The 26,049-nt window shown below is 54.0% G+C and overlaps 1 protein-coding gene across 1 annotated transcript in view; it reads right to left on the bottom strand.

The window, feature by feature from the left end:
- Positions 1–13,066, bottom strand: part of MYO15B (myosin XVB) — a 38,421-nt gene extending 25,355 nt beyond the window's left edge. Inside the window, exons 1-15 of the mRNA XM_021927974.2 lie at positions 11,314–13,066; positions 10,508–11,281; positions 10,059–10,122; positions 9,732–9,841; positions 9,510–9,584; positions 9,046–9,142; positions 8,678–8,781; positions 8,457–8,520; positions 8,217–8,330; positions 7,924–8,085; positions 5,853–5,966; positions 5,682–5,740; positions 5,470–5,602; positions 3,841–3,936; positions 3,497–3,628 (exon numbers count right to left, since the gene is read on the bottom strand). Coding sequence (XP_021783666.2) covers positions 3,497–3,628; positions 3,841–3,936; positions 5,470–5,602; positions 5,682–5,740; positions 5,853–5,966; positions 7,924–8,085; positions 8,217–8,330; positions 8,457–8,520; positions 8,678–8,781; positions 9,046–9,142; positions 9,510–9,584; positions 9,732–9,841; positions 10,059–10,122; positions 10,508–11,281; positions 11,314–12,488 — 3,273 coding nt within the window. The 5' untranslated portion in view covers positions 12,489–13,066. The remainder of the gene's footprint in view (positions 1–3,496; positions 3,629–3,840; positions 3,937–5,469; positions 5,603–5,681; positions 5,741–5,852; positions 5,967–7,923; positions 8,086–8,216; positions 8,331–8,456; positions 8,521–8,677; positions 8,782–9,045; positions 9,143–9,509; positions 9,585–9,731; positions 9,842–10,058; positions 10,123–10,507; positions 11,282–11,313) is intronic.
- Positions 13,067–26,049: the final 12,983 nt, after the last annotated feature.

Genomic DNA, 26,049 nt, shown 5'->3' with positions numbered 1-26,049 from the left:
TTTATTTATTTATTTATTTATTTATTTATTTATTTATTTATTTATTTATTTTTGAGACAGAGTCTCGCTTTGTCGCCCAGGCTGGAGTGCAGTGGCCTGATCTCAGCTCACTGCAAGCTCCGCCTCCTGCGTTTACGCCATTCTCCTGCCTCAGCCTCCCGAGTAGCTGGGACTACCGGCGCCCGCCACATCGCCCGGCTAGTTTTTTGTATTTTTTAGTAGAGACGGGGTTTCACCGTGTTAGCCAGGATGGTCTCGATTTCCTGATCTCGTGATCCGCCCGCCTCGGCCTCCCAAAGTGCTGGGATTACAGGCGTGAGCCACCGCGCCCTGCCTGAAAGTGATCTTTCAAAGAGTTGTTTAAAAGCACATGGGCCGGGCGCGGTGGCTCAAGCCTGTAATCCCAGCACTTTGGGAGGCCGAGACGGGCGGATCACGAGGTCAGGAGATCGAGACCATCCTGGCTAACATGGTGAAACTCTGTCTCTACTAAAAATACAAAACAAACAAACAAACAAACAAAATTAGCCAAGCATGGTGGGAGGCGCCTGTAGTCCCAGCTACTCGGGAGGCTGAGGCAAGAGAATGGCGTGAACCCGGTAGGCGGAGCTTGTTGTGAGCCGAAATCGCACCACTGCACTCCAACCTGGGCAACAGCGAGACTCGTCTCAAAAAAAAAAAAAAAAAAATCACCTTCAAAAAGTAACTCAGTTGGGAATGATAGTAAGTCAGTTAAAACACACATACACAAACACACACAGTAACTCAAGGACAGGTGCAGTAGCTCAAGCCTGTAATCCCAGCACTTTGAGAGGCAAAGGTGGGAGGATTGCTTGAGCCCAGAAGGTTGGAAACAGCCTGGGCAACATAGCGAGACTCGGAAACAGCCTGGGCAACATAGCGAGACTCCACCTCTATTTTTTAAAATATAAAAATAAAACTAAAAAGTGACTTGGTTGGACGTTATTTTACTGAGCTAGTGAACATAAAATAGCAAGTGCATGGGGGAACTTGCCTAATGTTATGTAAATGAGAACTTGGGTTTAGGGTAACAATTCCAGGCTCAGCACCCACCTCGGACTCAGAAAATGGTACATGTCACATAAGATAGACCTAAGTGATATTGCTGAGCCTTGGAAAACCATGCTGGGGGATTCCAAAAGTGATCTTGGGACCTCAAAGACACTCATGACAAGTTTTTTTTTTTTTTTTTTGAGACGGAGTCTCGCTCTGTCGCCCAGGCTGGAGTGCAGTGGCCGGATCTCAGCTCACTGCAAGCTCCGCCTCCCGGGTTCACGCCATTCTCCGGCCTCAGCCTCCCGAGTAGCTGGGACTACAGGCGCCCGCCACCTCGCCCGGCTAGTTTTTTGTATTTCTTAATAGAGACGGGGTTTCACCCTGTTAGCCAGGATGGTCTCGATCTCCTGACCTCGTGATCCGCCCGTCTCGGCCTCCCAAAGTGCTGGGATTACAGGCTTGAGCCACCGCGCCCGGCCAACAAGTTTTAACAAAATGTTATGAAATGTGAACTGGGAGAAACAATCATTTATAAATTAACATGCTCTTAATTATTTAGTACAAGATTTTACATATGAATAAGTATTAAGAAATAAACATTATATATTATATATTAATGTGACCTGTTATTATATCATATTATACATGAAGACATGTATTACATTAATATGACAGTGATCAATGAACTATTACAATAACATATTTCACAATTTTACCATTATTTTTCACCTTTCATTTTCTTTTTTTTTTTTTGAGACCTGGAGTCTCGCTCTGTCGCCCAGGCTCATGCCATTCTCCTGCCTCAGCCTCCCCAGTAGCTGGGACTACAGGCGCCCACCACCATGCCCGGCTAATTTTTGTTTTTTTTGTTTTTTTGGGTTTTTTTGAGACAGAATCTCACTCTGTTGCCCAGGCTGGAGTGCAGTGGCGCGACCTCGGCTCATTGCAACTTCCACCTCCCGGGTTCACGCCATTCTCCTGTCTCAGCCTCCCAAGAAGCTGGGACCACAGGCGCCCGCCACCACGCCTGGCTAATTTTTTGTATTTTTTAGTAGAGATGGAGTTTCACCATGTTAGCCAGGACGGTTTCAATATCCTGACCTCGTGATCTGCCCGCCTCAGCCTCCCAAAGTGCTGGGATTACAGGCGTGACTGCAACCTCTGCCTCTCGGGTTCATGTGATTCTCCTGCCTCAGCCTCCCGCACCTGGCTCACCTTTCATTTTCAACCACTAATTGGGAAAATGTAGGAGGGTCGCCCCGTGTTCAGGATCTGTGGAAGTTATATTGAACTTCCACAGAAACTCCCGCACCACATTCCAGCCTCAGCTCCTAGAGGCTCATGACCACCCCAGCAATCCCTGTCCCACAAACTCACCCACGGAACTGCGCAGGGGTGATTTTGTATTTGGCTCTGTGTGCTTTTTTTTTTTTTTTTTTTTAATAATTAATTATTTTTTTTGAAACAAGGTCTCACTCTGTCACCCAGGCTGGAGTGCAGTGGCATGATCATGGCTCACTGCATCCTTGACTTCCTGGGCTCAAGCCATCCATCCACCTCAGCCTCCCAAGTAGCTCTAACTATAGGCTCGCACCACCACACCAGGCTGATTTTTGTATTTTCTGTAGAGACGGGGTTTTGTCATGTTGGTCTCGAGCTCGTGGGCTCAGGGGATTCACCCACCTTGGCCTCCCAAAGTTCTGGGATTACACGCGTGAGCCACTGAGCTTGGCCAAGGCCTGTTTTTTTAAATTAACATTTATCTCCTGCTGCACTGCAGGTTGTAAGAGGGGAGAGACTGGGTCTAATTTTGTTCACCTTTTATCCTTAGCACAGTTCCTGGCACAGTTATTCATTCATTCATTATTTCCTTAACACGTGCTGCAGATAGAGCTCAAACCCTTCAGACAGGCACCCACCCTTGTGGAGCCCAGTCTAGTGTGGGAAGGAGTCAGTGAATGAATGGACGCTGTGACTGCACGTGGATGCGTGCTGAAACGTGAAACAGGGACGAGCCTGCTATTCAAGTCTCAGCAGGCAGGAGGCAGTCAGGAAGCTTCTGTGGAATGAGGGGCATGGTGCCCTGGGGCTTGTCCCAGACTGGTCAGAAGCCTCAGTAGCCACCTGGCCACAATTGTGAGGGACCTGCAGAAGCCCTTCATGAGCCCCGTGCAGTCCCCACCACCTTGCCCATCGGGCACTATTGTCCCCCTTCCGTGGCAAGTACATGAGGAACCTCAGAGGACAGATGTCATGGTCAAGATCACCCGAGACAAGATGTGAATCCAGCTCTGCGGGAGCCCAGGGTTCTTCCCCTTCACTGCTGTTGTCCCAGGCTGTGCTGAGGAACTGTGGGCAGGGTCTCTGGATCCCATCACTGTGTCCCCTCTGGGAGGCTCTGCCAGCTACAGCCTGGACACCCAGGGCCACCACCCCTTCTTCCTGACACTGGATGGGGGGTCACCACCCTGGGCCTCACCTGGGACAGCCATGTCTGGGCATCCAGGATACTCAGGAGGCTGTGGGGCTGGTCTACCAGGAGGTCCAGGCAGGATTCCCTCGGAGGCTGACGGACAGGCACCCAGGACAGCAGCTCCCGCCGACACTCGTCCTGGGAAGAGCCGGCATTGGGCCATTTCACAGGAGCAGGGATAACCCTCCCATCTTATGGAATAGTATACTGAGGCTCAGAAGACTGAGATGCCTCATGGAAAGGGGTCTTCCAGGCACAGCTCTCAGTTCCCAAATTTCCTTCACCAAGGATGGCTTCTGCCTGGGCAATGCCTAAGCGGCACCTGCCACGTTCACGCCCAATCCCCTTACCTCTTCCTGCGCCAGCAGCATCTGGCTGGAGAAGAGCTGCAGGCGCTCGCTGGCGAGGTTGTTGCACAGTTGCTCCAGGCCATTCACCCGCAGGGCCTAGGGGCGTGCGGCAGTGAGGTGGGCACATGGGGCTGGCAGGGGCCAGCGCACAGGCCTGTGCCCTTCCCACCACCCCAGAGGCTTCCTTCATTCTGGCCAGGGCGCAGGGATGAGTAATGCCCAGGGCTGGTGCTGTGTAGCCAACAGGGTCAAGTCCAAAGGCTCCAGCACAGCACATGGGCTACCTCAGCCCTGCCCAGCCCAGCCACAGGTCCCTCTAGTTGCCCACACCCCTGCCCTCTGCTGCAGCACTCCTGCGAGCCTTCGGGCCTCCTGTCACAGCCATCCTGTGGCTTGGAAGGCGCCTTTCCCTACTAACTAGCAGGCTGGCTATCAGAGACCCGCATCCTCATGAGCAGGACTCCAGGCTGCTGCCTCCAGGAAGCCTTCCAGGCTTCCTCCTATAGGGATTACAGGCGCCTTCCTCTGTGCTCCCTCAGCACTCTCCTAGGAAGCTTCATGCAGCTTTGTCCACCCTTGAAACACACACACAGGAGCTCGGCTGCATACACAGGCCACCGTCACCGCCAGCCTCAGGGAGGGCATGGTCACGAGGACACACTGGAGTGTAGGACAGAACAGGGGGCCATGAATAGTGCCCGTCCAGAGACTGAGGGCAGGGGCCACCTCCTCTCCCTCCAGCCCCCTCCTGGCTGTCCTGAGGCAGCAGGATCCTCTGTAAAGGGATGTAGAGTCTCTGCCAACCCAGACTGATGGGGGACTCTCCCTCTTCCCTTTCCTCCTAGCGTGCGGGAAGTGGGGTTGCGGGCGGGCCCACCCTGGGGCCTCTGTCTTACACTGCCTTTGAGGCTCCTGTGTCTCTGCAAGGCCAGGGAGGACAGGCCATGCTGAAGGCAGGACCAGCCAGAGTGGGACAGAACGGCTGCCCCAGAGCACACAGCTCTCTCATGGACCATCTCCATTAAGCCTCTGAAACTCACAAGGTAGGTCCTGCTGGGATTTCTAGTTTATAGATGGGAATGCTGGACCTCAGAAAGGTTCATTCACTTGCCCAAGGCCACACAGCTAGTGAGTGGCAGGACCACTCCGAACCTCTGCTCTGTCTGCTGCACTAAGCAACTCTTCCCAGCAGGAGGACAGCACGGGCCAGGCTGGGGCTTGTGGTGGGCTCCAGCCATCCCAGAGAAGCCAAGAGCGCTCCCAGCCCAGGCTGCCCAGCCCAACACCAGAGAAGGGAGCAGAGGCCATGCTTGGATGAACGTGGGTGTGGGGCGGGGGGCATTGTCCTCTGGAGGTGAGTGGAAGCAAGAACTCCAAGGTGCGCAGCCAGTCCAAGTCCTCAAGAGGTTCTAAATCTCCAGAGGCAGCCCTGCTCCTTTTCCTTTCCATCCCTGCACCCCACCCCAGCAGGCTCAGCCCAGCAGATGCAGAAGGAGCCCTGAAGGCACCCTGCCAGACAGGCAAGCACCTCACGAGCACCCCCAGGGAGAGCTGGAGCTGTGGGGGTCCCAGAAATCCATCAGAATTATATGGGTGCCCCCTTTTCTGGGCCCCACCCCAAGGGGTGACCTCAAAGCCGTAGGCATCCACGACAGTGATGGTGCCAGTGCTGCCTTCCTCCCCTGGTGGTGCCAGCCGTGCATTGGTCCGCCTCAGAAGCTGGTGGAAGAGGCGCGAATACAGGGCCTTGGCCAGGGCGTCCCTGTAGGCATGGCGGGAGGTGAGCCACGTAGAGCCATGCCCCGGGCCCTGCTCTGACTCTCACCCGTCTCTAGGGTCACCTGGCATCAATGGCGCCTTCCATGGGCAGGGATCGCGAGACCTGGCCATAGGGCGTCTCCTGGAGGGCAGAGGAGGCACAGCTGGTGTGTCAGGCCCACAGCCCTCAAGGTGCTTACTCAGTGTGCAGGTCGGCCAGGCCAGGCCCCTCTCCCCAGGACCCTCGGGCTCACCGTGACCCTCCTGGTGACAGCCCCCTCCAGGCACTCTGGTGGTACCCGCAGCAGCCGGGCTGCTGTGTGGATCTCGGCCCAGCTAGACACAGCAGCCACCTCCTGGGACTCCCGCTACACAGAGAGGGAGGGACAGGGAGAGCTCTGCTTCAGGAACAGACACACTCCCCAGGCAGGGCAGGCCAGGCTTTGCCCGGCAAGTGGCCCTGTCACCCAAAGGGGTGGGTGAGGAGATCTGGGCCGTTAGGAGCCAGGCTGTGGTTCTCAGGGCCCTGAGTTCGAGTCCTACTTTCCCTCTTCGCTGGCAGACAGCTCTGGCCAGGCTCCTTCCTTCCTGCGCCCCCATGGCCTCACTGCTAAAGGGGAAGCAGTAACCCTTGCTAGGGGGTTGTCTCACAAACTAAATTAGAAAACAAATGCGGCCGGGCGCGGTGGCTCAAACCTGTAATCCCAGCACTCTGGGAGGCTGAGATGGGCGGATCATGAGGTCAGGAGATCGAGACCATCCTGGCTAACACGGTGAAACCCCGTCTCTACTAAAAAATACAAAAAAACTAGCCGGGCGTGTTGGCGGGCGCCTGTAGTCCCAGCTACTTGGGAGGCTGAGGCAGGAGAATGGCGTAAACCCGGGAGGCGGAGCTTGCAGTGAGCTGAGATCCGGCCACTGCACTCCAGTCTGGGCGACAGAGCAAGACTCCGTCTCCAAAAAAAAAAAAAAAAAAAAAAGAAAAAAGAAAACAAATGCAAAGTGATCTGTACAGTGCTGGGTACATAATAGCTGCTTGTTCACTTCTTTTTTTTTTTTTTTTTGAGACAGGGTCTCACTCTGTCACCCAGGCTTGAGTGCAGTGGCACGATCACAGCTCACTGCAGCCTCCACCTCCCGGGTTCAGGTAATTCTTCCATCTCAGCCTCCCCAGTAGCTGGGATTACAGGCACATGCCACTATGCCCAGCTAATCTTTTTTCTTTTTCTTCCAAGACCGAGTCTCGCTCTCGTTGCTCAGGCTGGAGTGCAATGGCGCGATCTCGGCTCACTGCAACCTCCGCCTCCCATGTTCAAGCAATCTCCTGCCTCAGCCTCCGAAGTAGCTGGGATTATAGGCATGTGCCACCACGGCCGACTAATTTTGTATTTTTAGCAGAGACAGGGTTTCACCATATTGGTCAGGCTGGTCTCGAATTCCTGACCTCAAGTGATCTGCCCATCTCGGCCTCCCAATGTGCTGGGATTACAGGCATGAGCCACCAGGCCCGGTCTGATTTTTTTTTTTTTTGAGATGGAGTCTTGCTCTGTCACCAGGCTGGAGTACAGTGGCATGATCTCGGGTCACTGCCATCTCCGCCTCCCTGGTTCAAGCAATTCTCCTGCCTCAGCTTCCCTAAGTAGCTGGGACTACAGGCACGTGCCACCACACCCAGCTAATTTTTGTATTTTTCGTAGAGAGAGGGTTTCAGCATATTGGCCAGGCTGGTCTCGAACTCCTGACTTCAAGTGATCTGCCTGCCTTGGCCTCCCAAAGTGCTGGGATTATAGGTATGAGCCACTGTGCCTGGCCTAATCTTTTGACATTTTTTGTAGAGACAAGGTTTTGCCATGTTGCCCAGGCTGCTCTAGGATTCCTGAGCTCAAGTGATCTACCCACCTCGGCCTCCCAAAGTGCTAGGATTACAGGCGTGAGCCACCACGGCCAGCCTTTTTTTTTTTTTTTTTTTAAATAGAGATGGGTGGGGTCTCTCTATGTTGCCTAGGCTGGTCTCAAACTCCTGGCTTCCCATGATCCACCTGCCTTGGCCTCTCAAAGTGCTGGGATCACAGGAGTGACCCACCATGCCTGACCATAGCTGTTCATCTAATGCCATCTTAGGGGTGGCAGCTTAGAGGCACAGACATTGGGAGAGTGGAGAAGCTCTAGGTCTCAGCTTTCTCAACTACACAGTGGGGATCTACCTGCTTTTCAGGGCAGCCCAGCGCTCTGTAGTCTCCTACACACAAGCATTTGGCGTCATTACCACTGCCCTGATTCTGCAGACCCAGCACCCCAGATGGCCCCTGCCCACAGGGAGCCCACCTCTGAGGAGGAGAAGCAGATGTTGCCCAGCTGCAGGACGGCGGCCAGCACAGCCCAGACAGCATTCAACTCCTCCGGGCACAAGCCCAGCCCCTGCAGTGCCTTCACAAGCCCCTCAAAGTCCTGGGCATCCTCCTTGCCTTGGAGCCTGCAAGCCTGGCCCTGCAGGGCACAGCAGGGGTGAGGGGGCGGGGCCTGCCACCCCATAGCCTCCTGCTACTTCTCAGACCTCTGGGCCAAGATCCTCCTCTGGGCAGGCCTTCTCCCCGCCATACCACAAGGGCTCCCCATACCTGGTTGAGGTAGTAGTAAGTCTCCGGTCCCTGCAGGGAGAGCCGCTCCCGCTCTATGGAGTCCAGCCCTGCCAGCAGCTCGTAAAAAACATGGAAGCTCCGCTCAGCCTGGGCCTTGGGGGCAGGACTGGCTTAGGGGCTCAGTGCCCTAAGGGCTCAAAGGCCACACCCTGACAGTGGCACCCTCTGCCCTTCCTACTCTGGGAACTGGGGAGGGGTGGATAGAAGGGCCGCCCTTACCTGAAACACCACCCTGGAGGTCTCAAGTAGATAATGAGACACAGAGGCTCCCACGATGACCCCTCTGGGGGCACAGAAGATGGGTGTGAGTGCCCAGGATGCAAACCACCCAGGGGCCTCGTGCACAAGAAGCCCTACGAGAGTCTGGACCCCAGGGAAGAAGCCCGAGGACCCAGCAAGGGTAAGTGATTGTAGGTGCCCCCTGTAACCCTGCCACTCACTGCTGTAGGTAGAGGCAGAAGACCTGGCCGAAGCGGCTGGCATTGGCATTGAGGATGGTCTTGGCATGGCCAAAGCTGCTGAGTATGGGCAGCACATCCTCCACCTGTACAAGGAGGGGTCTTCAAGCATCCCTGGGCAGCAGTAGCCCCCACCAGCAGGCATCCCAGCTAGGGGCAGGTCCAGGGAGGCATCAGTCCCATCAGAAAGGGCAGTGCCTTCAGCTGACCCCAGGAGACGCCAGAGGCCTGGAGACCACCCCTCTCCTGGCTGAAAGAAGAAAGATAATCCCTCGGACATGGTCAGCTGTCTCCTGGAGGGAGATAGATGGCCAGCTCGGCCCATGAGGTGCCTCCAGCCTGGCCCTCACCTGATACCCTCGGTTCCGCGTCTGATCCTGCTCCAGGCTGCTTAGGAATTGCACGATCTTTTTGGAGGCTTCTGTCTTCCCTGAGCCGCTGTGCCCACTGCAGCGGGAGGAGCTAAGGATGTGTTGGTTGGTAGGGTCTCCAGGGAGGGGCACGTAGGACCACCCCACTGAATCCAGGAAGTGGGATGTGCCACCCAGAAGTGACAGCTAGCCTGGAGAGACCCCCAGAAATGTGGAAAGATAGTCCCAGAGCATGGAGAGACCCAACAGAAAGAAAAGTCCCCAAGATGCCACATTCCAGGGGCTCATGCGATGATTTCAGCTGGGAGCTCGGCCCTGTGGAGTCCAGAACTGTAGCCCAGCAATGGAGCAGACCAGTGGCTTCCAGGGAAGACCTCAGGCTCCGCCCCACCAACCCTCAGTGTGGTCCATGGGTTCAGCCACGCAGGACGGCCACCACTCACCGCAGGAGGATGCATGGGTCCTGCCCAGTATGCTGAGCCAGGTCATAGGCTGATGCCACGATGGCAAAGATATGTCTGAGGGAGATGAGAAGGTTGCCAGACCTGGGACCCTCCGAGGTGTAGCAGAGGTACTCACAGGCCCTGGGACCTCAGTCAAGGGGACATGCAGGGACTGGGCTGTCTGGGAGGAGAGCAGAGGGTCAGTGGGGCAGAATCACATACGGGGTGGTGCTGAGGGCCTTCCCGGGGTGGTAGCTTGCCTGGACCTCAGGTGAGAAGAGAGGCAAGGGCCGGTGGGGGTTCAAAACAAGCAAGAGGGGCCCCCCAAAAGTCTGGGGAGGAAAACAAGCTGTCATCAGAGTGTGGAGGGAGCAGGGGGAATGTAAACAGAGCTCAGCCCCCAAGTCCCGCTCTGCAGGGCTCCAGAGAGGGTTCAGCGCCCAGCCCGGAGAGGAAGAGGAAAGAGAACCTCCAGGGGTGCTGGGGAGCCCTCTGTCCCCAGAGGAAAGGGGATCCCGGCCCACTGTCCCTCCCCGTGGCTCCCCATACATAGATTCGGCCCAGGTGAAATCTCTTCTTGAGGCACAGCAGCACAGAGCTGTCACACATCAGCCTGTGGGGACAACAGGGTGGAGGGACAATAAATTGTGGCTGCAGGAGGTTGTGAGTTAGTTCTGCTACCCACTGCGGGGACACGTCAGGCAAGTCATTCAACCTCCCAGAGCCTGATCCATAAAATGAGGGCTGGGCTGTCAAGTAATGGGGAGGCTACAAGTAGGGCTGGCGCTGACCCAGAAGGAAGCTTTGTACTAATTAGAAAGGCAGTCCTGGGGAGGTAGCATCTGTCGCCCCTCACCTGCCCCTTCCTGCCAGGAGGGTTCAAGCCCATCCTTCTAAGGATTCAATAAGGGTCTACACGCAATTCATAAAGATGAGGGCAGGGTGGGTACGAGGAGCTGTGAGCCAAGGATGGAAGCTTTGGCACCGAGTCCTCTCACCGCAAGCGGGCCAGGTCCTCCATGTCTTCTAGGCCGTCTCCGAGGCTCCTGCCCTCGGCACCGGAGAAGGGTGGCGCCTCCAGACCCGGCCCGAGGCTTAGCTCCAGGTCCCTCTCCAGCACTGCCTCGTCCTCATCCTCGGGTTCCCACCGCTCCCTCAGGGACCCGCGGAGGCCCGGGTCTCCCTCCTGCTGCAGGCGGGTCTCCAGGGCGAGTCGGGGCAGCAGCACGGCGGCGCCAAGCCTAGGACCCTTGCGGGGACCGGAGCCCTGCGCCCAGTGCACCGGGGGCTCATCGTCCAGGGTTTCCGACTCCGCCTCACTGCTGGAGCCGCTCTCGTCGAGCGAGGGCCCGTCGGGGGCAGTCGGGGCGAGGAGGGAGCCGCGACGAAGCCCGGACACCCCTTCCTCACTCGCCCTGTGCCCCTCACTGTGCCCCCCTGCCCCTGCACGAGGCCAACTTCGGCCCTTCCCCGTGGGGGCATCTGTGGACGCTTCTTCAGAGCTGCGGCTGCTCGACGCCCGCCCTGCCCTGTGGATCCTGGGGAACACGACTGCGAACTTGGGATCTGGAGTCCCGTCCTCCTGATCGAAAGGGTCGTCGGGGACTGGGCTTGTCCGGACCTGCGGGGGTCGCGAGAGGACGCCAGGAGGAGCCCTCGGCCTACCCCCGAGCCCTGCCAAGCCGGCCAGGCGCAACGCTAGACGGTGTCGCAGCACGGGCTCAGGGCCCCGCCCCTCGCCCCCTCTCTCGTGGTCCCGCCCCTCGTCCCCTCTCCCGCGGCCCCGCCCCTCGTCCCCTCGCCCTCTGGCGGCCGCGGCCGCAGCCGCAGCCGCCGCCGCAGCCAGCGCAAGAGGCCCAGGGCTCGCGCTACACTCAGGAGCCGCTCCTTGAGGCCAGCGCGGCGGGGGCCCACGGCCTGGGAAGTGGTGCCTGGCGGGGACCTCGCGAGGAGCCTGCGGACCACCAGGAGGGCCGCCAGCGGGGCTGGGTCCTCCGGCCCCGCTCCCGCGTGGGCTCCTACTTCGCCCTCCCCTGCCGCCGCTGGCACCCGCCCCGCCGCCTTTCTGACCAGGTGGCGCGGAGCCCGGGCCGTCGAGGCCTGCATTGTTTCAGGCTTGGCGCCCCGCTGCGCCCGGTTGTCGCTCGCGTCCTGGGCCGGCCCGGTATCCCGAGGAGCCCGCGAGCTGCCCTCGAAGGTCCTGGAGGCCATAGCTGCCCGGGGGCCCCGTCCAGGTCCGGTCTCCAGCAGACTCGAGTCGGAGTCGCCCCCGGAATGCTCGCTGGCTCCAAAGGGCCCCGTCCCTGACGACCCTTCCAGGCCCCAGGGATCTGCGCGGGGCCAGTTGCTGTCCAGGCTGTCGCTTCTTGGCTCCAGCGCTGACTCCGGCCCAGTTTTTGTCCCTTCCGAGCCCGTGACCCTAGGCTCCAGGGTGGGCCGCAGCTCCCGGGCTCCGCTGCGCTGGCTGCCGCTCTCCTGGGCCTCGCGGGCTTCGCTGTCCGGACAGGAGCTGCCTCCGTCCCCACCCGACGTGTCCCCATCGAGGCTCCGGGGCGCCCGGCGGCCCCGCTGAGCCGAGGGCCCCGGATCTTTCCCCTTCCTCCTACGGCGGCCGCCCCGCCCTTCTCCTCGGGAGAGGCTGCCTTCCTCCAGGCGCCCCCTGCGGCCGCCCCTGGGCCCGCGTCCCTCACGCCGCGCGCTGCCTTGCCTCTCCTGGGCCTCTGGGGGCGACCCAGCCCCTGGGCGTCTGCAGCCGCCGTTCTCCTCTGCGATCGGCTTCCTACGGCCACCAGCAGTCCCCTGGCCCCCGGCGGTGGCGGGCTGGGCGGCCGGTCTCGCCCTGACCGCCTGGCCGCGATCGGATCGTCGTTCCTGGCTGGGCGCGCCGTCTGCGCTGGCCGACCCCGACTCCTGCTCCCCTGAGGCCGGCCTCCCGGGCCTCGCCAGGCGCTGGGGCGCTTTGCCCTGGTGCCTGCCCATGGCTGGCCCAGAGGAAGCGGGCTTCGTGACGCCCGGGTCCTCTCCCCTCCCTGGGGATCTGGCCGCCCGCGGTGACCCTCTGTGCAGTGCACTACCTCGGCTCTGCTCTCGCAGGGGCTACAGGCTCCTTCTACTCCCCAGGGTGCCCGCCTTACAGGACCATCAATAATGCAGAGGGCGGCGGGTCCTGACCCCCTCGGCCAACAATGGAGCAGAGGCTCCCAGGAAACAGGAGACGCTGCAGCTGCGGACAGGGCAACCGTGCCACCGGGAGGCGCTGCCAGCCAGGCCAGCCTGGCACCGTGCCAGACTGAGGGGGCCCATGCTCCACTCCCACTTCAGTGCTTGCCCAGCAGGGAAGGGCCCGGAGAACCTGTCTGGACCTCTTCCTTCTGAGGGTTCCAGGGGTCTGGGACCAGGCCCACCCTAGCACATGGCAGCACTCCATGAATCGTTAGGGTTTTGTTCTTTTCAATTGTGGAATAAATACAATTTACCGAAAAGTGGATAAAACATAAATGTACATCTTGAACTGGTGTAAAACATGCCTGTCTACATCCTTGGAGTTATGGAACAGAATCACACCCCATAAATTCCTGATTGCCCCAATGTGTGTGTTTTTAAAATACCTATTTTTAAAACAGGTAATACATTCACATCATTCAAACATCCAAACATCACAAGATAAAAGTCTCCCATTCCTGACCCTCAGCGTACTCAGTGTTCCCCTGAGGTTACCCATTTCTGTATTTCCTTGCAAAACTTTCCATGCTGGCCAGGAGTGGTGGCTCACATCCCTGATCCCAGCACTTTGGGAGGCCGAGGTGGGCAGATCATGAGGTCAGAAGATGGAGACCATCCTGGCTGACACGGTGAAACCCCGTCTCTACTAAAAATACAAACAAATTAGCCGGGCGTGGTGGCAGGCGCCTGTAGTCCCAGCTACTCTGGAGAGGCTGAGGCAGGAGAATGGCGTGAACCCAGGAGGCGGAGCTTACAGTGAGCTGAGATCACACCCCTGCACTCCAGCCTGGGCAACAGAGCAAGCTCTGTCTCAAAAAAGAAAAAAAAACACTTTCCATGCAGAGAAAAGCAAATATATTTTTCCCATTTAGCATAAGTGGCAGCTTATGTAGCTCAGGGGTCTCCACTTTGCCTTTTTCACTTAACAATGTAACCTGGTGATTTCATAATAATACCGTAAAAAGCCAGCCTGCCTGCCTCCCTTCTCTCCTCCCTCTCTTCCTTGCAAATAAATGCACCATGGTTGAACCAATGCCTTATTGATAGGTTTTTATATCTAAAGTGGATCCTGGCCAAGCGAGGTGGCTCACACCTGTAATCTCAGCACTTTGGGAGGCCGAGGTGGGTGGATCACCTGATGTCAGGAGTTCGAGATCAGCCTGGCTAACATGGTGAAACCCCATCTCTACTAAAAATACAAAAATTAGCTAGGTGTGGTAGCGGATGCCTGTAACCCCAGCTACTCAGGAGGCTGAGGCAAGAGAATTGCTTGAACCCAGGAGGCAGAGATTGCAGTGAGCTGAGATTGTCCCACCCTACTCCAGCCTAGGTGACACAGCAAGATTCCCTCTCAAAAAAAAAAAAAAAAAAAAAAAAAAAAAAAGTAGATCCTGCCTTCATCTCATCTTTTGCTTAAGTTACAGCCAATATTGGAATAGAATTTCACCAGATTCTGCGTAGAATCAACTATGAGTAGAATTGCTGCACCATAGGGCACATGCATTTGCAATTTTGAGGTTTCCAAATTTTTCTCCACAAAGGTTGTGCCAATTTATATTACCACCGCCACAACAGGGGAGACCACCATTCTTTTCCAACACTCTGAAACATGACAAAATTTCAGTGCCGCTTTGAAGAAATAAGATCTAGTTATCAATAGATCAGTAGAATGACTATAGATAACATTAATCCATTGTACATTTCCAAGTAGCTAGAAGAGAACTGTTGGGAGAAAAGCTGAGTGTTGGGAGAGAAGCTGAGGCAGGGCTTGCATGTCTGCTAGACTTTAGCTCCTTGCTTCTAGCACTCCCATTATCTCAAGTAGCCATATGTTTCTTGTTCACTTGATACACTGTTTCCTTTCAACCCCCACATCCTCACCACCTGTTTCTTTATTTGAGCACCAATAAATAGCCTGGGCTCCCAGAGATAGAGGCCTTTGCCGCCTCCACACTCACGATTGTCCCCTGGTCCCACTTTCTCTCTCAAACTGTCTTTTTTCATTCCTTTGACTCCGATGGACTTTGTGACTCCCATGACCTGGTGTTGGGTCTGATCACCCCAACAGAAAATGATTCAAATGTTCCTAGTATTAAAAAAAGAAAAATGCCGGGCGCGGTGGCTCACGCCTATAATCCCAGCATTTTGGGAGGTCAGGAGATTGAGACCATCCTGGCTAACGTGATGAAACCCCATCTCCACTAAAAATACAAGAAATTAGCTGGGCATGTTGGCAGGTGCCTGTAGTCCCAGCTACTTAGGAGGCTGAGGCAGGAGAATGGTGTGAACCTGGGAGGCAGAGCTTGCAGTGAGCCAAGATTGCACCACTGCACTCCAGCCTAGGCGACAGTGCGAGACTCAGCCTAAAAAAAAAAGAAAGAAAAGAAAAATAACGTGACAGATACCCTAATTTTGATTATATGAATATATCAAATTATCACATGTACCCCCCAAATAAGTACATGTAATATGTATCAATAAAAAATAATTTTAAAAAATAAAATAAAGGCCAGGCACGGTGGCTCACGCTTGTAATCCCAGCACTTTGGGAGGCCAAGACTGGCGGATCACGAGGTCAGGAGATCGAGGCAATCATGGCTAACACAGTGAAACCCCGTTTCTACTAAAAACACAAATTAGTCGGGCGTAGTGGTGGGCACCTGTGGTCCCACCTACTTGGGAGGCTGAGGCAGGAGAATGGTGTGAACCCAGGAGGCGGAGCTTGCAGTGAGCCGAGATCGTGCCACTGCACTCCAGCCTGGGTGACTGGGCGAGACTCCAAAAAATAAAAAATAAAAATAAAATTAATTAATTAATTAAATTAAATTAAAATAGACCAGGTGCAGTTGCTCATGCCTGTAATCCCAGCACGTTGGGAGGCTGAGGCGGGCAGATCACGAGGTCAGGAGATCTAGACCATCCTGGTTAACAGGGTGAAACCCTGTCTCTATTAAAAATACAAAAATTAGCTGGGTGTGGTGGCGGGTGCCTGTGGTCCCAGTTACTCAGGAGGCTAAGGCAGGAGAATGGCGTGAACCTGGGAGGCGGAGCTTACAGTGAGCCGAGATTACACCACTGCACTCCAGCCTGGGCAATAGAGCAAGACTCCATCCCCCCCAAAAATTAATTAATTAATTAATTAAATTAAAATAAAAATAAACTCAGTGCCTCTTTAAGCTCATTTCTCTGTGAAAATAAGCAGCTCTCCCGCTCTTAGAGCCACTTTGCTTCCTTTTCTGAGACCACTCTTTTCTCATCCTTCCCCATCTCTCTATTCAGTGTGAGCAGGTCTGTTTCTTTTTTGAGACAGAGTCTCGCTCTGTTGCCCAGGCTGGAGTGCAGTGGCGCGATCTCGGCTCACCGCAACCTCTGCCTCCCAGGTTCAAGTGACCCTCCCACCTCAGCCTGTAACTGGGATTACAGGCGTGCACCACCATGCCCTGCTAGTTTTGTACGTTTAGTAGAGATGGGATTTCACCATGTTGCCCAGGCTGGTCTTGAAGGCCTGGCCTCAAGTGATCTGCCCAACTTGGCCTCCCAAAGTGGTGGGATTACAGGTGTGAGCCACCTCGCCCGGTCAGGACTGTTTCTTGATGATTAGACTGTTAAACCTGGGCAGGATTTGTGAGGCCACTTGAGAGCTCTGGGGCCAGGCAGTTGTGCAGGGGCAGGTTCAGGGCACCCATGATGGAATCAGATGAGTCATCCAGGTGAGGCCTGTGACCTACCCCACAGGGACTTCCGTGCCCCCACGCCCCCACTAACCGGCTTGCTGTGGCCTTTCCTCACCAGGAGCAGCACCCAGCACGGAGCAGGGGAGGTGACATTCCAGACTGCGGCACTTTCCCTCAGAATGCTCTCGTCAGCCCATGCCTGCCTTACGCCCATCTCTCTGCACACCTCCTAGAACCAGATTCAGACCTGGTTGCAGCTGTTGCCAGCGCCCACGTTGCCTGAGAGGGCTGTTCACAGCCCAGAGGCCAGGTTTGAGCAACAAGTTGACAGTGATCTGGCCTTTGCAGTCTGCATGCTCAAGGAGGCAGCCTTCTGGAGAGGGAGGCAGCTGTTCCAAGGACTGTGAGCTCACGGGTAACCTCAGCCTGTAGACGTCTACAAGCTGTACTCCCCCATTGCCAGCTGTGCTGGGGCAAAGGACAATGATATTCTGAGCACTCGTTTCTCCTGTAAGAAGCAGAACATGGGTGAGGTATTCACCTAGCGGATTAATACATAGCATTGAGAACTGTCTACAGCTGTCAGCAACAACATGGATAATCTTGCAAGCATAGTGGTGAGTGAAGGAAGCCAGGCATGAAAGAGTATCCACTGCATTCTATTTATATAAAGTACAAAAACAGGCAAAGTGATCTACAGAGTGGTCCCCCCAGGGTCAGTAGTGACTCAAAGGGGACACAAAGGAAGCTCTGAGATATGGGTGATGCTGTTTGTTCAGTTTGTGGGGATTTGCTGAGTCGTTCTCCTATGACTTGTGCACTGTTGGTTTGTATCTTTTTTTTCTTTTGAGATGGAGTCTTGCTCTGTTGCCCAGGCTGGAGTGCAGTGGTGCAATCTCGGCTCGCTGCAACCTCCACCTCCTGGGTTCAAGCGATTCTCCTACCTCAGCCTCCTGAGCAGCTAGGAATACAGGTGCACACCACCACGCCCGGCTATCTTTGCATTTTTAGTAGAGATAGGGTTTCACCATGTAGGCTAGGCTGGTCTCAAACTCCTGACCTTGTGATCTACCCACCTTGGCCTCCCAAAGTGCTGGACTACAGGCATGAGCTACCATGCCCAGCCTGATTTGTATCTTATAGCACAGATAGCACAGTGGGCTGGGCATGGTGGCTCACAAATGTAATCTCAGCACTTTGAGAGGCTGAGGATTACTTGATCCGGGAGTTCCAGACCATCCAGAGCAACATAACAAGACCCCATCCCTACAAAAAATTTTCAAAAATTAGCTGGAGGCCAGGCGCAGTGGCTCATGTCTGTAATCCCAGCACTTGGGAGACCGAAGTGGGTGGATCACTTGAGTTCAGGAGTTCGAGACCCGCCTGGCCAACATGTTGAAACTCCGTCTCTACTAAAAATACAAAAATTAGCTGGGTGTGGTGGCGGGTGCCTGTCATCCCAGCTGTAGGGTCCAGCCCCACGGGGTCGGTGGGTTTTTCTCCCCGTGTGCAGAGACGAGAGATTATAGAAATAAAGACACAAGACAAAGAGATAAAGGAAAAGACAGGTGGGCCTAGGCGACCACTACCACCAAGACGTGCAGCCCGGTAGTGGCCCCGAATGCCAGGCTGCACTGTTATTTATTGGATACAAGGCAAAAGGGGCAGGGTAAGGAGTATGAGCCGTCTCCAATGATTGACAAGGTCACGTGAGTCACATGTCCACTGGACAGGGGCCCCTTCCCTGCCTGGCAGCCGAGGCGGACAGAGAGAGGGAGACAGAGAGACAGCTTACGCCATTATTTCTGCATATCAGTGACTTTTAGTACTCTCACTAATTTTGCTACTGTTATCTAAAAGGCAGAGCCAGGTGTACAGGATGGAACATGAAAGCGGACTAGGAGCGTGACCACTGAAGCACAGCATCACAGGGAGACGGTTAGGCCTTTAGATAACTGTGGGTGCGCCTGACTGATGTCAGGCCCTCTACAAGAGGTGGAAGAGTAGAGTCTTCTCTAAACTCCCCCGGGGAAAGGGGGACTGCCTTTCCCAGTCTGCTGAGTAGCGGGTGTTTTTCCTTGGCAGTGACGCTACTGCTAGACCACGGTCCACTTGGTAACGGGCATTTTCCCAGATGCTGGCGTTACCACTAGACCAAGGAGCCCTCTGGTGGCCCTGTCTAGGCATAACAGACGGCTCACACTTGCCTTCTGGTACTTCTCACTACGTCCCCTCAGCGACTATCTCTGTATGGCCTGGTTTTTCCTAGGTTGTGATTATAGAGTGAGGATTATCATAATTTTGGAATAAAGAGTAATTGCTACAAACTAATGATTAATGATATTCATATATAATCATATCTATGATCTATATCTAGTAGAACTATTCTTTTTTTTTTTTTTTTTTTGAGACGGAGTCTCGCTCTGTCGCCCAGGCTGGAGTGCAGTGGCCGGATCTCAGCTCACTGCAAGCTCCGCCTCCCGGGTTTACGCCATTCTCCTGCCTCAGCCTCCCAAGTAGCTGGGACTACAGGCGCCCGCCACCTCGCCCGGCTAGTTTTTTGTATTTTTTAGTAGAGACGGAGTTTCACCGTGTTAGCCAGGATGGTCTCGATCTCCTGACCTCGTGATCCGCCCGTCTCAGCCTCCCAAAGTGCTGGGATTACAGGCTTGAGCCACCGTGCCTGGCTTACTATTCTTATTTTATATATTTTATTACATTGGAACAGCTTGGCCCTCGGTCTCTTGCCTCGGCATCTGGGTGGCTTGCGGCCCACACCCAGCTACTCAGGAGGCTGAGGCAGGAGAAGCGCTTAAACCCGGGAGGCAGAGGTTGCAGTGAGCACAGATTGCGCCACTGCACTCCAGCCTGAGTGACAGAGTGAGACTCCATCTCAAAAAAAAAAAAAAAATTATTAGCTAAGCATGGTGGCACATGCCTGTAGTCCCAACTACTTGGGAGGCCAAGGTGGGAGGCTGAGGTGGGAGTATCACTTGAGTCTGGGAGATGGAGGCCACAGAGAGCAGTGATTGTGCTACGGCACTCCAGCCTGGGCAAGAGAGCAAGACCCTATCTCAAAAACAAAAACCAGGCCGGGCGTGGTGGCTCATGCCTGTAATCCTAGCACTTTGGGAGTCTGAGGCAGGTGGATCATGAGGTCAGGAGATTGAGACCATCCTGATTAACATGGTGAAACCCTGTCTCTACTGAAAATATAAAAATTAGCTGGGAGTGGTGGCATTCACCTGTAGTCTCAGCTACTTGGGAGGCTCAGGCAGGAGAATAACTTGAACCCAGGAGGCAGAGGTAGGAGTGAGCCAAGATTGTGCCACTGAACTCCAGCCAGGGCAACAGAGCCAGACTCCGTCTCAAAAAAAAAAAAAAAAACAAAACCCAAAACCACAAAAAACAAAAAAATTAAGATAGCATACAGAAAGAGCTCACTGTTTTGTTTTCTGTTTTTTTTTTTTCTTTAGACACAGTCTCACTCTGTCGCCCATTCTGGAGTGCAGTGGCGTGATCTCGGTTCACTGCAACCTCTGCCTCCCGGGTTCAAGCAATTCTCCTGACTCAGCCTCCCGAGTAGCTGGGACTACGAGCACATGCCACCATGCCCAGCTAATTGTTTGTATTTTTAGTAGAGACATGGTTTCACCATGTTAGCCAGGATGGTCTTGTTCTCCTGACCTCATGATCCGCCCCTCTCAGACTCCTAAAGTGCTAGGATTACAGGTGTGAGCCCCCACACCTGGCCAGAGAGTTCACCGTTTTGCCATGGACAAACAACGACAATAATAGTAGCAGATAGCTAGCACCTCAGGGCTTCTTATGCTCCAGACATCATGTTCTAAGCACTTTTCTTTTTTTTTTTTTTTTTTTTTTAGATAGAGTCTCGCTCTGTTGCCAGGCTGGAGTGCAGTGGCACAATCTCAGCTCACTGCAAGCTCCGCCTCTTGGGTTCACGCCATTCTCCTGCCTCAGCCTCCCGAGTAGCTGGGACTACAGGCGCCCGCCACCACGCCCGACTAATTTTTTGTATTTTTAGTAGAGACGGCATTTCACCATGTTAGCCAGGATCTAAGCACTTTTCTGTGAGTTTATTTAATCCTGAGAGCACTGTAAGAGGAAGGTACCATCAGGATGTTCATTCTACTGATGATACCACAGAGGCATACAGTTAGGGAGTGTCAGAGCTGGGATGCCAGCTCAGGCCGTCTGGCTCCAAAGGCCCAGATGGAGAATGGATGTGAGAGAAGTGTCAAAAAAATTGTAACACATTTAGTTAAAAGATCTTCACTGGCAGGCTGGGCACGGTGGCTCATGCCTGTAATCCCAGCACTTTGGGAGGCTGAGGTGGGCAGATCACCTGAGGTCAGGAGTTCAAGACCAGCCTGACCAACATGGTGAAACCCCGTCTCTACTAAAAACACAAAAAATTAGCCAGGCGTGGTGGCGGGCGCCTGTAGTCCCAGCTACTCGGGAGGCTGAGGCAGGAGAATTGCTTGAACCCGAGAGGCGGAGTTTGCAGTGAGCCGAGATTGCGCCACTGCACTCCAGCCTGGGCGACAGGTTGAGACTCTGTCTCAGAAAAAAAAAAAAAAAATGAGCCGGTATGGTGGTGGGCGCCTGTAATCCCAGCTACTCAGGAGGCTGAGGCAGAAGAATCACTTGAACCCGGGAGGCGGAGGTTGCAGTGAGCCAAGATCACACCAGTGCACTTCAGCCTGGGAGACAGCAAGACTCCGTCTAAAAAAAAAAAAAAAAAGATCTTCACTGACTTTTACTTGTGATTCTAGAATAAGGCAACATCTCATTCTATAAAATAGAATTATATAAAATAGAATGAATGTTCTCATGAGCCGAGCAGAGGAGCCTGGTTTTATAGACAGAAAAGGGGCGAGGGAAACAGACACAGAGAACAGAAAGCACATGGGTGATTTTTGTTTTGTTTTTTTTTTTGAGACGGAGTCATGCTCTGTCGCCAGGCTGGAGTGCAGTGGCATGATCTTGGCTTGTTGCAATCTCTGCCTCCCAGGTTCAAGCCATTCTCTTGCCTCAGCCTCCCGAGTAGCTAGGATTACAGGCACACGCCACCACAGCCAGTTCATTTTTGTATTTTAGTAGAGACAGGGTTTCACCATGTTGGCCAGGCTGGTCTTGAACTCCTGACCTCGTAATCTGCCCTCCTTGGCCTCCCAAAGTGCTGGGATTACAAGTGTGAGCCACTGCGCCCTGCCCAGATGGGTGGTTTCAAAATGATTTTCCTTGTAAGGTTAACACAGAGGGGACTTCCTTATCACGCTGGCTAAAACTGGCCTGTTTGGGGATTTGGCCGTTATCTCTCTCTTGATTTCTTGGCAGGTCAGATAAACAACTTAGTTTCAGCTTGGTGGTGTGGAACTTGAGCAAGAGTGACTCCATTTTGGTTTGGTTTACTGGGTCTAGCGCAGGAACTCAGTACAAACCAATGGCTAAAAGTTTTATTTAAAAGGAGCTGGGCCTACGGATCACGAGGTCAAGAGATTGAGACCATCCTGGCTAACACAGTGAAACCCCATCTCTACTAAAAAATACAAAAAATTAGCCAGGCATGGTGGCGGGCGCCTGTAGTCCCAGCTACTCAGGAGGCTGAGGCAGGAGAATGGTGTGAACCTGGGAGGTGGAGCTTGCAGTGAGCCGAGATCATGCCACTGCACTCCAGCCTGGGTGACAGAGTGAGACTCTGTCTCAAACAAACAAACAAACAAAAAAAGGAGCTGGGCTGGGTGCGGTGGCTCACACCTCTAATCCCAGCACTTAGGGAGGCTGAGGCAGGCAGATCATCTTAAGTCATGAGTTCAAGACCAGCCTGGCCAACATGGTGAAACCCCGTCTCTACTAAAAATACAAAAATTAGCCGCGTGTGGTGGTGGGTGCCTGTAATTCTAGCTACTCTGGAGGCTGAGGCAGGAGAATTGCTTGAACCCAGGAGGTGGAGGTTGCAGTGAGCTGAGATTGCGCCACCGCGTTCCAGCCTAGAAGACAGAGCGAGACTCTGTCTCAAAAAAAAAAAAAAAAAAGGAGCTAACATCACTCCAAACAGAGCTCGAGTTCCTCGGAGGCCCACTATCATGCATTCTGCAAGCTCTCAGGACCAGCTCTTCAGCTCTGTGTCCTTGTCCAATCTCCTGTCCCTTGTGCCTCCTCCTCTTCCTTTTTTTTTGAGATCTTGAGTCTCGGCTTCCTTGGTCGCTTCAGGTTGGAGTGCAGGCCGGATCTCAGCTCACTGTAAGCCCTCACCTGGTTCACGCCATTCTCCTGCCTTCAGCTCCAGGAGTAGCTGGGACCAGGCGCTCACCACCTCACTGGCTAGTTTTTTGTATTTTAGTAGAGACGGTTTCAATTGTTAGCCAGGGATGGTCTCGATCTCCTGACCTTGTGATCCAGCCTGCCTCGGCCTCCCAAAGTGCTGGGATTACAGGAATTTCAATCAGCCTGTCTCTTTTTTTTTTTTTTTTGAGACGGAGTCTCGCTTCTGTCGTCTCAGGCTGGAGTGCAGTGGCCGGATCTCAGTTCACTGCAAGCCCGCCTCCCGGGTTTACTGCCATTCTCCTGCCTCAGCCTCCCGAGTAGCTGGGACTCACAGGCTTCCCACCACCTCACCCGCTAGTTTTTGTATTTTTAGTAGAGATCGGGTTTCACTGGGTTAGCCAGGGATGGTCTCGGATCTCCTGACCTCAAGGATCCACCCATCTCTCGGGCCTCCCAAGTGCTGGGATTACAGGCTTGAGCCACCGGCCACTCGGGCTTTCATTTTTGAGTCTCATTTGTTGCCCATGCTGAGTGCAGTGGCACAATCTTGGCTCACTGCAACATCTGCCTCCGGTTCAAGTGATTCTCCTGCCTCAGCCTCCCAAGTAGCTGGGACTTCAGGCTGCACTTTCACCATGCCTGGCTAATTATTGCTTTGTTTTTGTTTTTTGAGTTGGAGTCTCACTCTGTCACCCAGGCTGGAGGTATGCTGATCCTGCCTACTGTGTCCTCCTGCCTGCACCTGCCTCAAGCCTCCCAGATTTAAAAGTCACCACCAGCTGGCTCTGCATTGCTTTGGGAGCTCAAAGTCACAGATCAACCCTGAACTCCTGTCTCAAGTATCCCACCTGCCCAGAATGACCGTGCCTGGCCTGGGTGCCTCTTCTTTCTGCTGACCCAGGCTGGTGCTTGTATCTCACTCAGCTCAGTGGGTGTGGCAGAGGGTAACTCTGAGCTTCAGTTTCCTTCCCAAGTACCATTTTATTTAAACCTCCTCTAACCGTAGGAATGAAATAGGATCACATTTTACAGATGATAAAATGACTCGGAGAGGTTAAGTAGTTTAAGGAGCCAGGTGTGTGCCTGTAATCCTAGCGCTTTAGGAGGCCAATACGGGAAGATCGTGAGAGGCCAGAAGTTTAAGGCTGCAGTGACCCATGATTGTGCCACTGTACTCCAGCCTGGGTAACAGAGCAAGACCCCGTCTCTAAAAATAAAAATAAAAACAAAATTAAAAAGTAGTTTAAGTGCCAGGCATGGTGGCTCACGCCTGTAATCCCAGCACTTTGGGAGGCTGAGGCAGGCAGATCATGAGGTCGGGAGTTCGAGACCAGCCTGGCCAACACGGTAAAACCCCATCTCTACTAAAAATACAAAAATTAGCTGGGCATGGTGGCAGGTGCCTGTAGTCCTAGCTACTCAGAGGGCTGAGGCAGGAGAATCACTTGAACCTGGGAGACGTACGTTGCAGGGAGCCAAGATCACTGCCACTACACTCCAGCCTGGGCGACAGAGTGAGACTGTCTCAAAAAAAAAAACCCAGTAGCTGAAGGACGCATAACCAGTAAATATGGACTTGAGGACCAAGCCCAGGCCCTGTGGCCTTGAATACCCACTTTTCTGCTGAACCCACACTGTGGAGCTCCACAGCGCCTCTGCTGGAATCAGCCTTGGAACCGGACAGCCTTGGTCCTCCATCCTAGCTGCACTGCTCCACCCTCCTGTGTCTGACCTTGAACAACCTTCAGGGAACAGCTTGGCTAATCTCGACATGCGGGGAGATGGGCCGCACCCCGGAGCCTGACTCTCCCCTCCGCTTCCCACTTTCCCATTGACTTCTGTTGCCTGCTTTCCTCACCAGTGTACAGTGAGCTCCTCCCTGGGGCGTGTGTCGACTCTGGACTTCCTGCCACACTCCTCTGGAGCCATCGCCTTCTCTCCTGGCCTCACCCACCATCCACAGTAACTTTCACCTCCTAGGGTTGGGTGTTTACTAGGAGTCAGATGCTGTGTGATTTTACAGGCTCTCATTTAATCCTTTACAACCCGCTGAGGTAGGTCCTATTATTATCCCTCACTTTACAGATAAGTAAACTAAGGTTCGGGAGTGAGGTCATGCACCCAAGGTCACGCAACCAGTCACGTGAAAGCCAGTGTAAAAGAGCTGGATCTGCCTGGCCTCAAAGGCTAAACGAACACCAGATCTCCACCACTTTGAATGCCCAAGACCTTCACGTCTAAATCTGCAGACTGGCAGTGTGGCAGCTCATGCCTATGATCCCAGCACTTTGGGAGGCTGAGGCAGGAGTATCCATTGAGACCCAGGGTTTGAGACCAGCCTGGGCAATGTAGGGAGTCCTTATCTCTACAAAAAATTTAAAAATAAGAAATTAGGCCTGGTGCAGTGGCTCACGCCTGTAATCCCAGCACTTTGGGAGGCCAAGGCGGGCAGATCACGAGGTCAGGAGATCGAGATGATCCTGGCTAACACGGTGAAATCCCGTCTCTACTAAAAATACAAAAAATTAGCTGGGCATGGTGGCGGGCACCTGCAGTCCCAGCTACTCAGGAGGCTGAGGCAGGAGAATGGCGTGAACTGGGAGGCGGAGCTTGCAGTGACCCGAGATCGCACCACTGCATTCCAGCCTGGGCGACGGAGCGAGACTCCATCTGAAAAAAATAAAATAAATAAAATATAAAAATAAAAATAAAAAATTAGGACAGGTGTGGTGGCTCACGCCTGTAATCCCAGCACTTTGGGAGGCCGAAGCAGGCAGATCACAAGGTCACGAGTTTGAGACCAGCTTGGCCAACCCGGTGAAATCCTGTCTCTACTAAAAATACAAAAATAAGCCAGGTGTGGTGAGGGGGTGCCTGTAATCCCAGCTACTCGGGAGGCTGAGGCAGGAGAATTACTTGAACCTAGGAGGCAGAGATTGCAGTGTGCCAAGATCGTGCCACTGCACTCTGGCCTGGGTGACAGAGTGAGGCTCTGTCTTGAAAAAAAAAAAATAATAATAATTAGCTGGGCGTGGTGGTGTGCACTTGTGGACCCAGCTACAAGTTTGCTGCAACCCAAGAGTTCCAGGCTACAGTGAGCTATGATCACACCACTGCACTCCAGCCTGGGCAACACAGCAAGACTCTGTTTCTAAAATAAATCAGTCTCCATGGCCAGGCTCAGTAGCTTATGACTGTAATCCTAGCCCTTTGGACGACTGAGGCAGGAGGATTACTTGAGCCTTGGAGGTCAAGGTTGCAGTGAGCCATGATCTCATGCCACTGTACTCCAGCCTAGGTGACAGAGTGACACCCTGTCTCTAAAAAACAAATAAAAATAAAATAAAATAAAT

This window comes from Papio anubis, chromosome 17 (assembly GCF_008728515.1).
Source record: "Papio anubis isolate 15944 chromosome 17, Panubis1.0, whole genome shotgun sequence".
Classification (NCBI taxonomy): domain Eukaryota; kingdom Metazoa; phylum Chordata; class Mammalia; order Primates; family Cercopithecidae; genus Papio; species Papio anubis.
The sequence above is the reverse complement of the archived record's forward strand: the minus strand, read 5'-3'. Positions and strand labels throughout refer to the sequence as shown.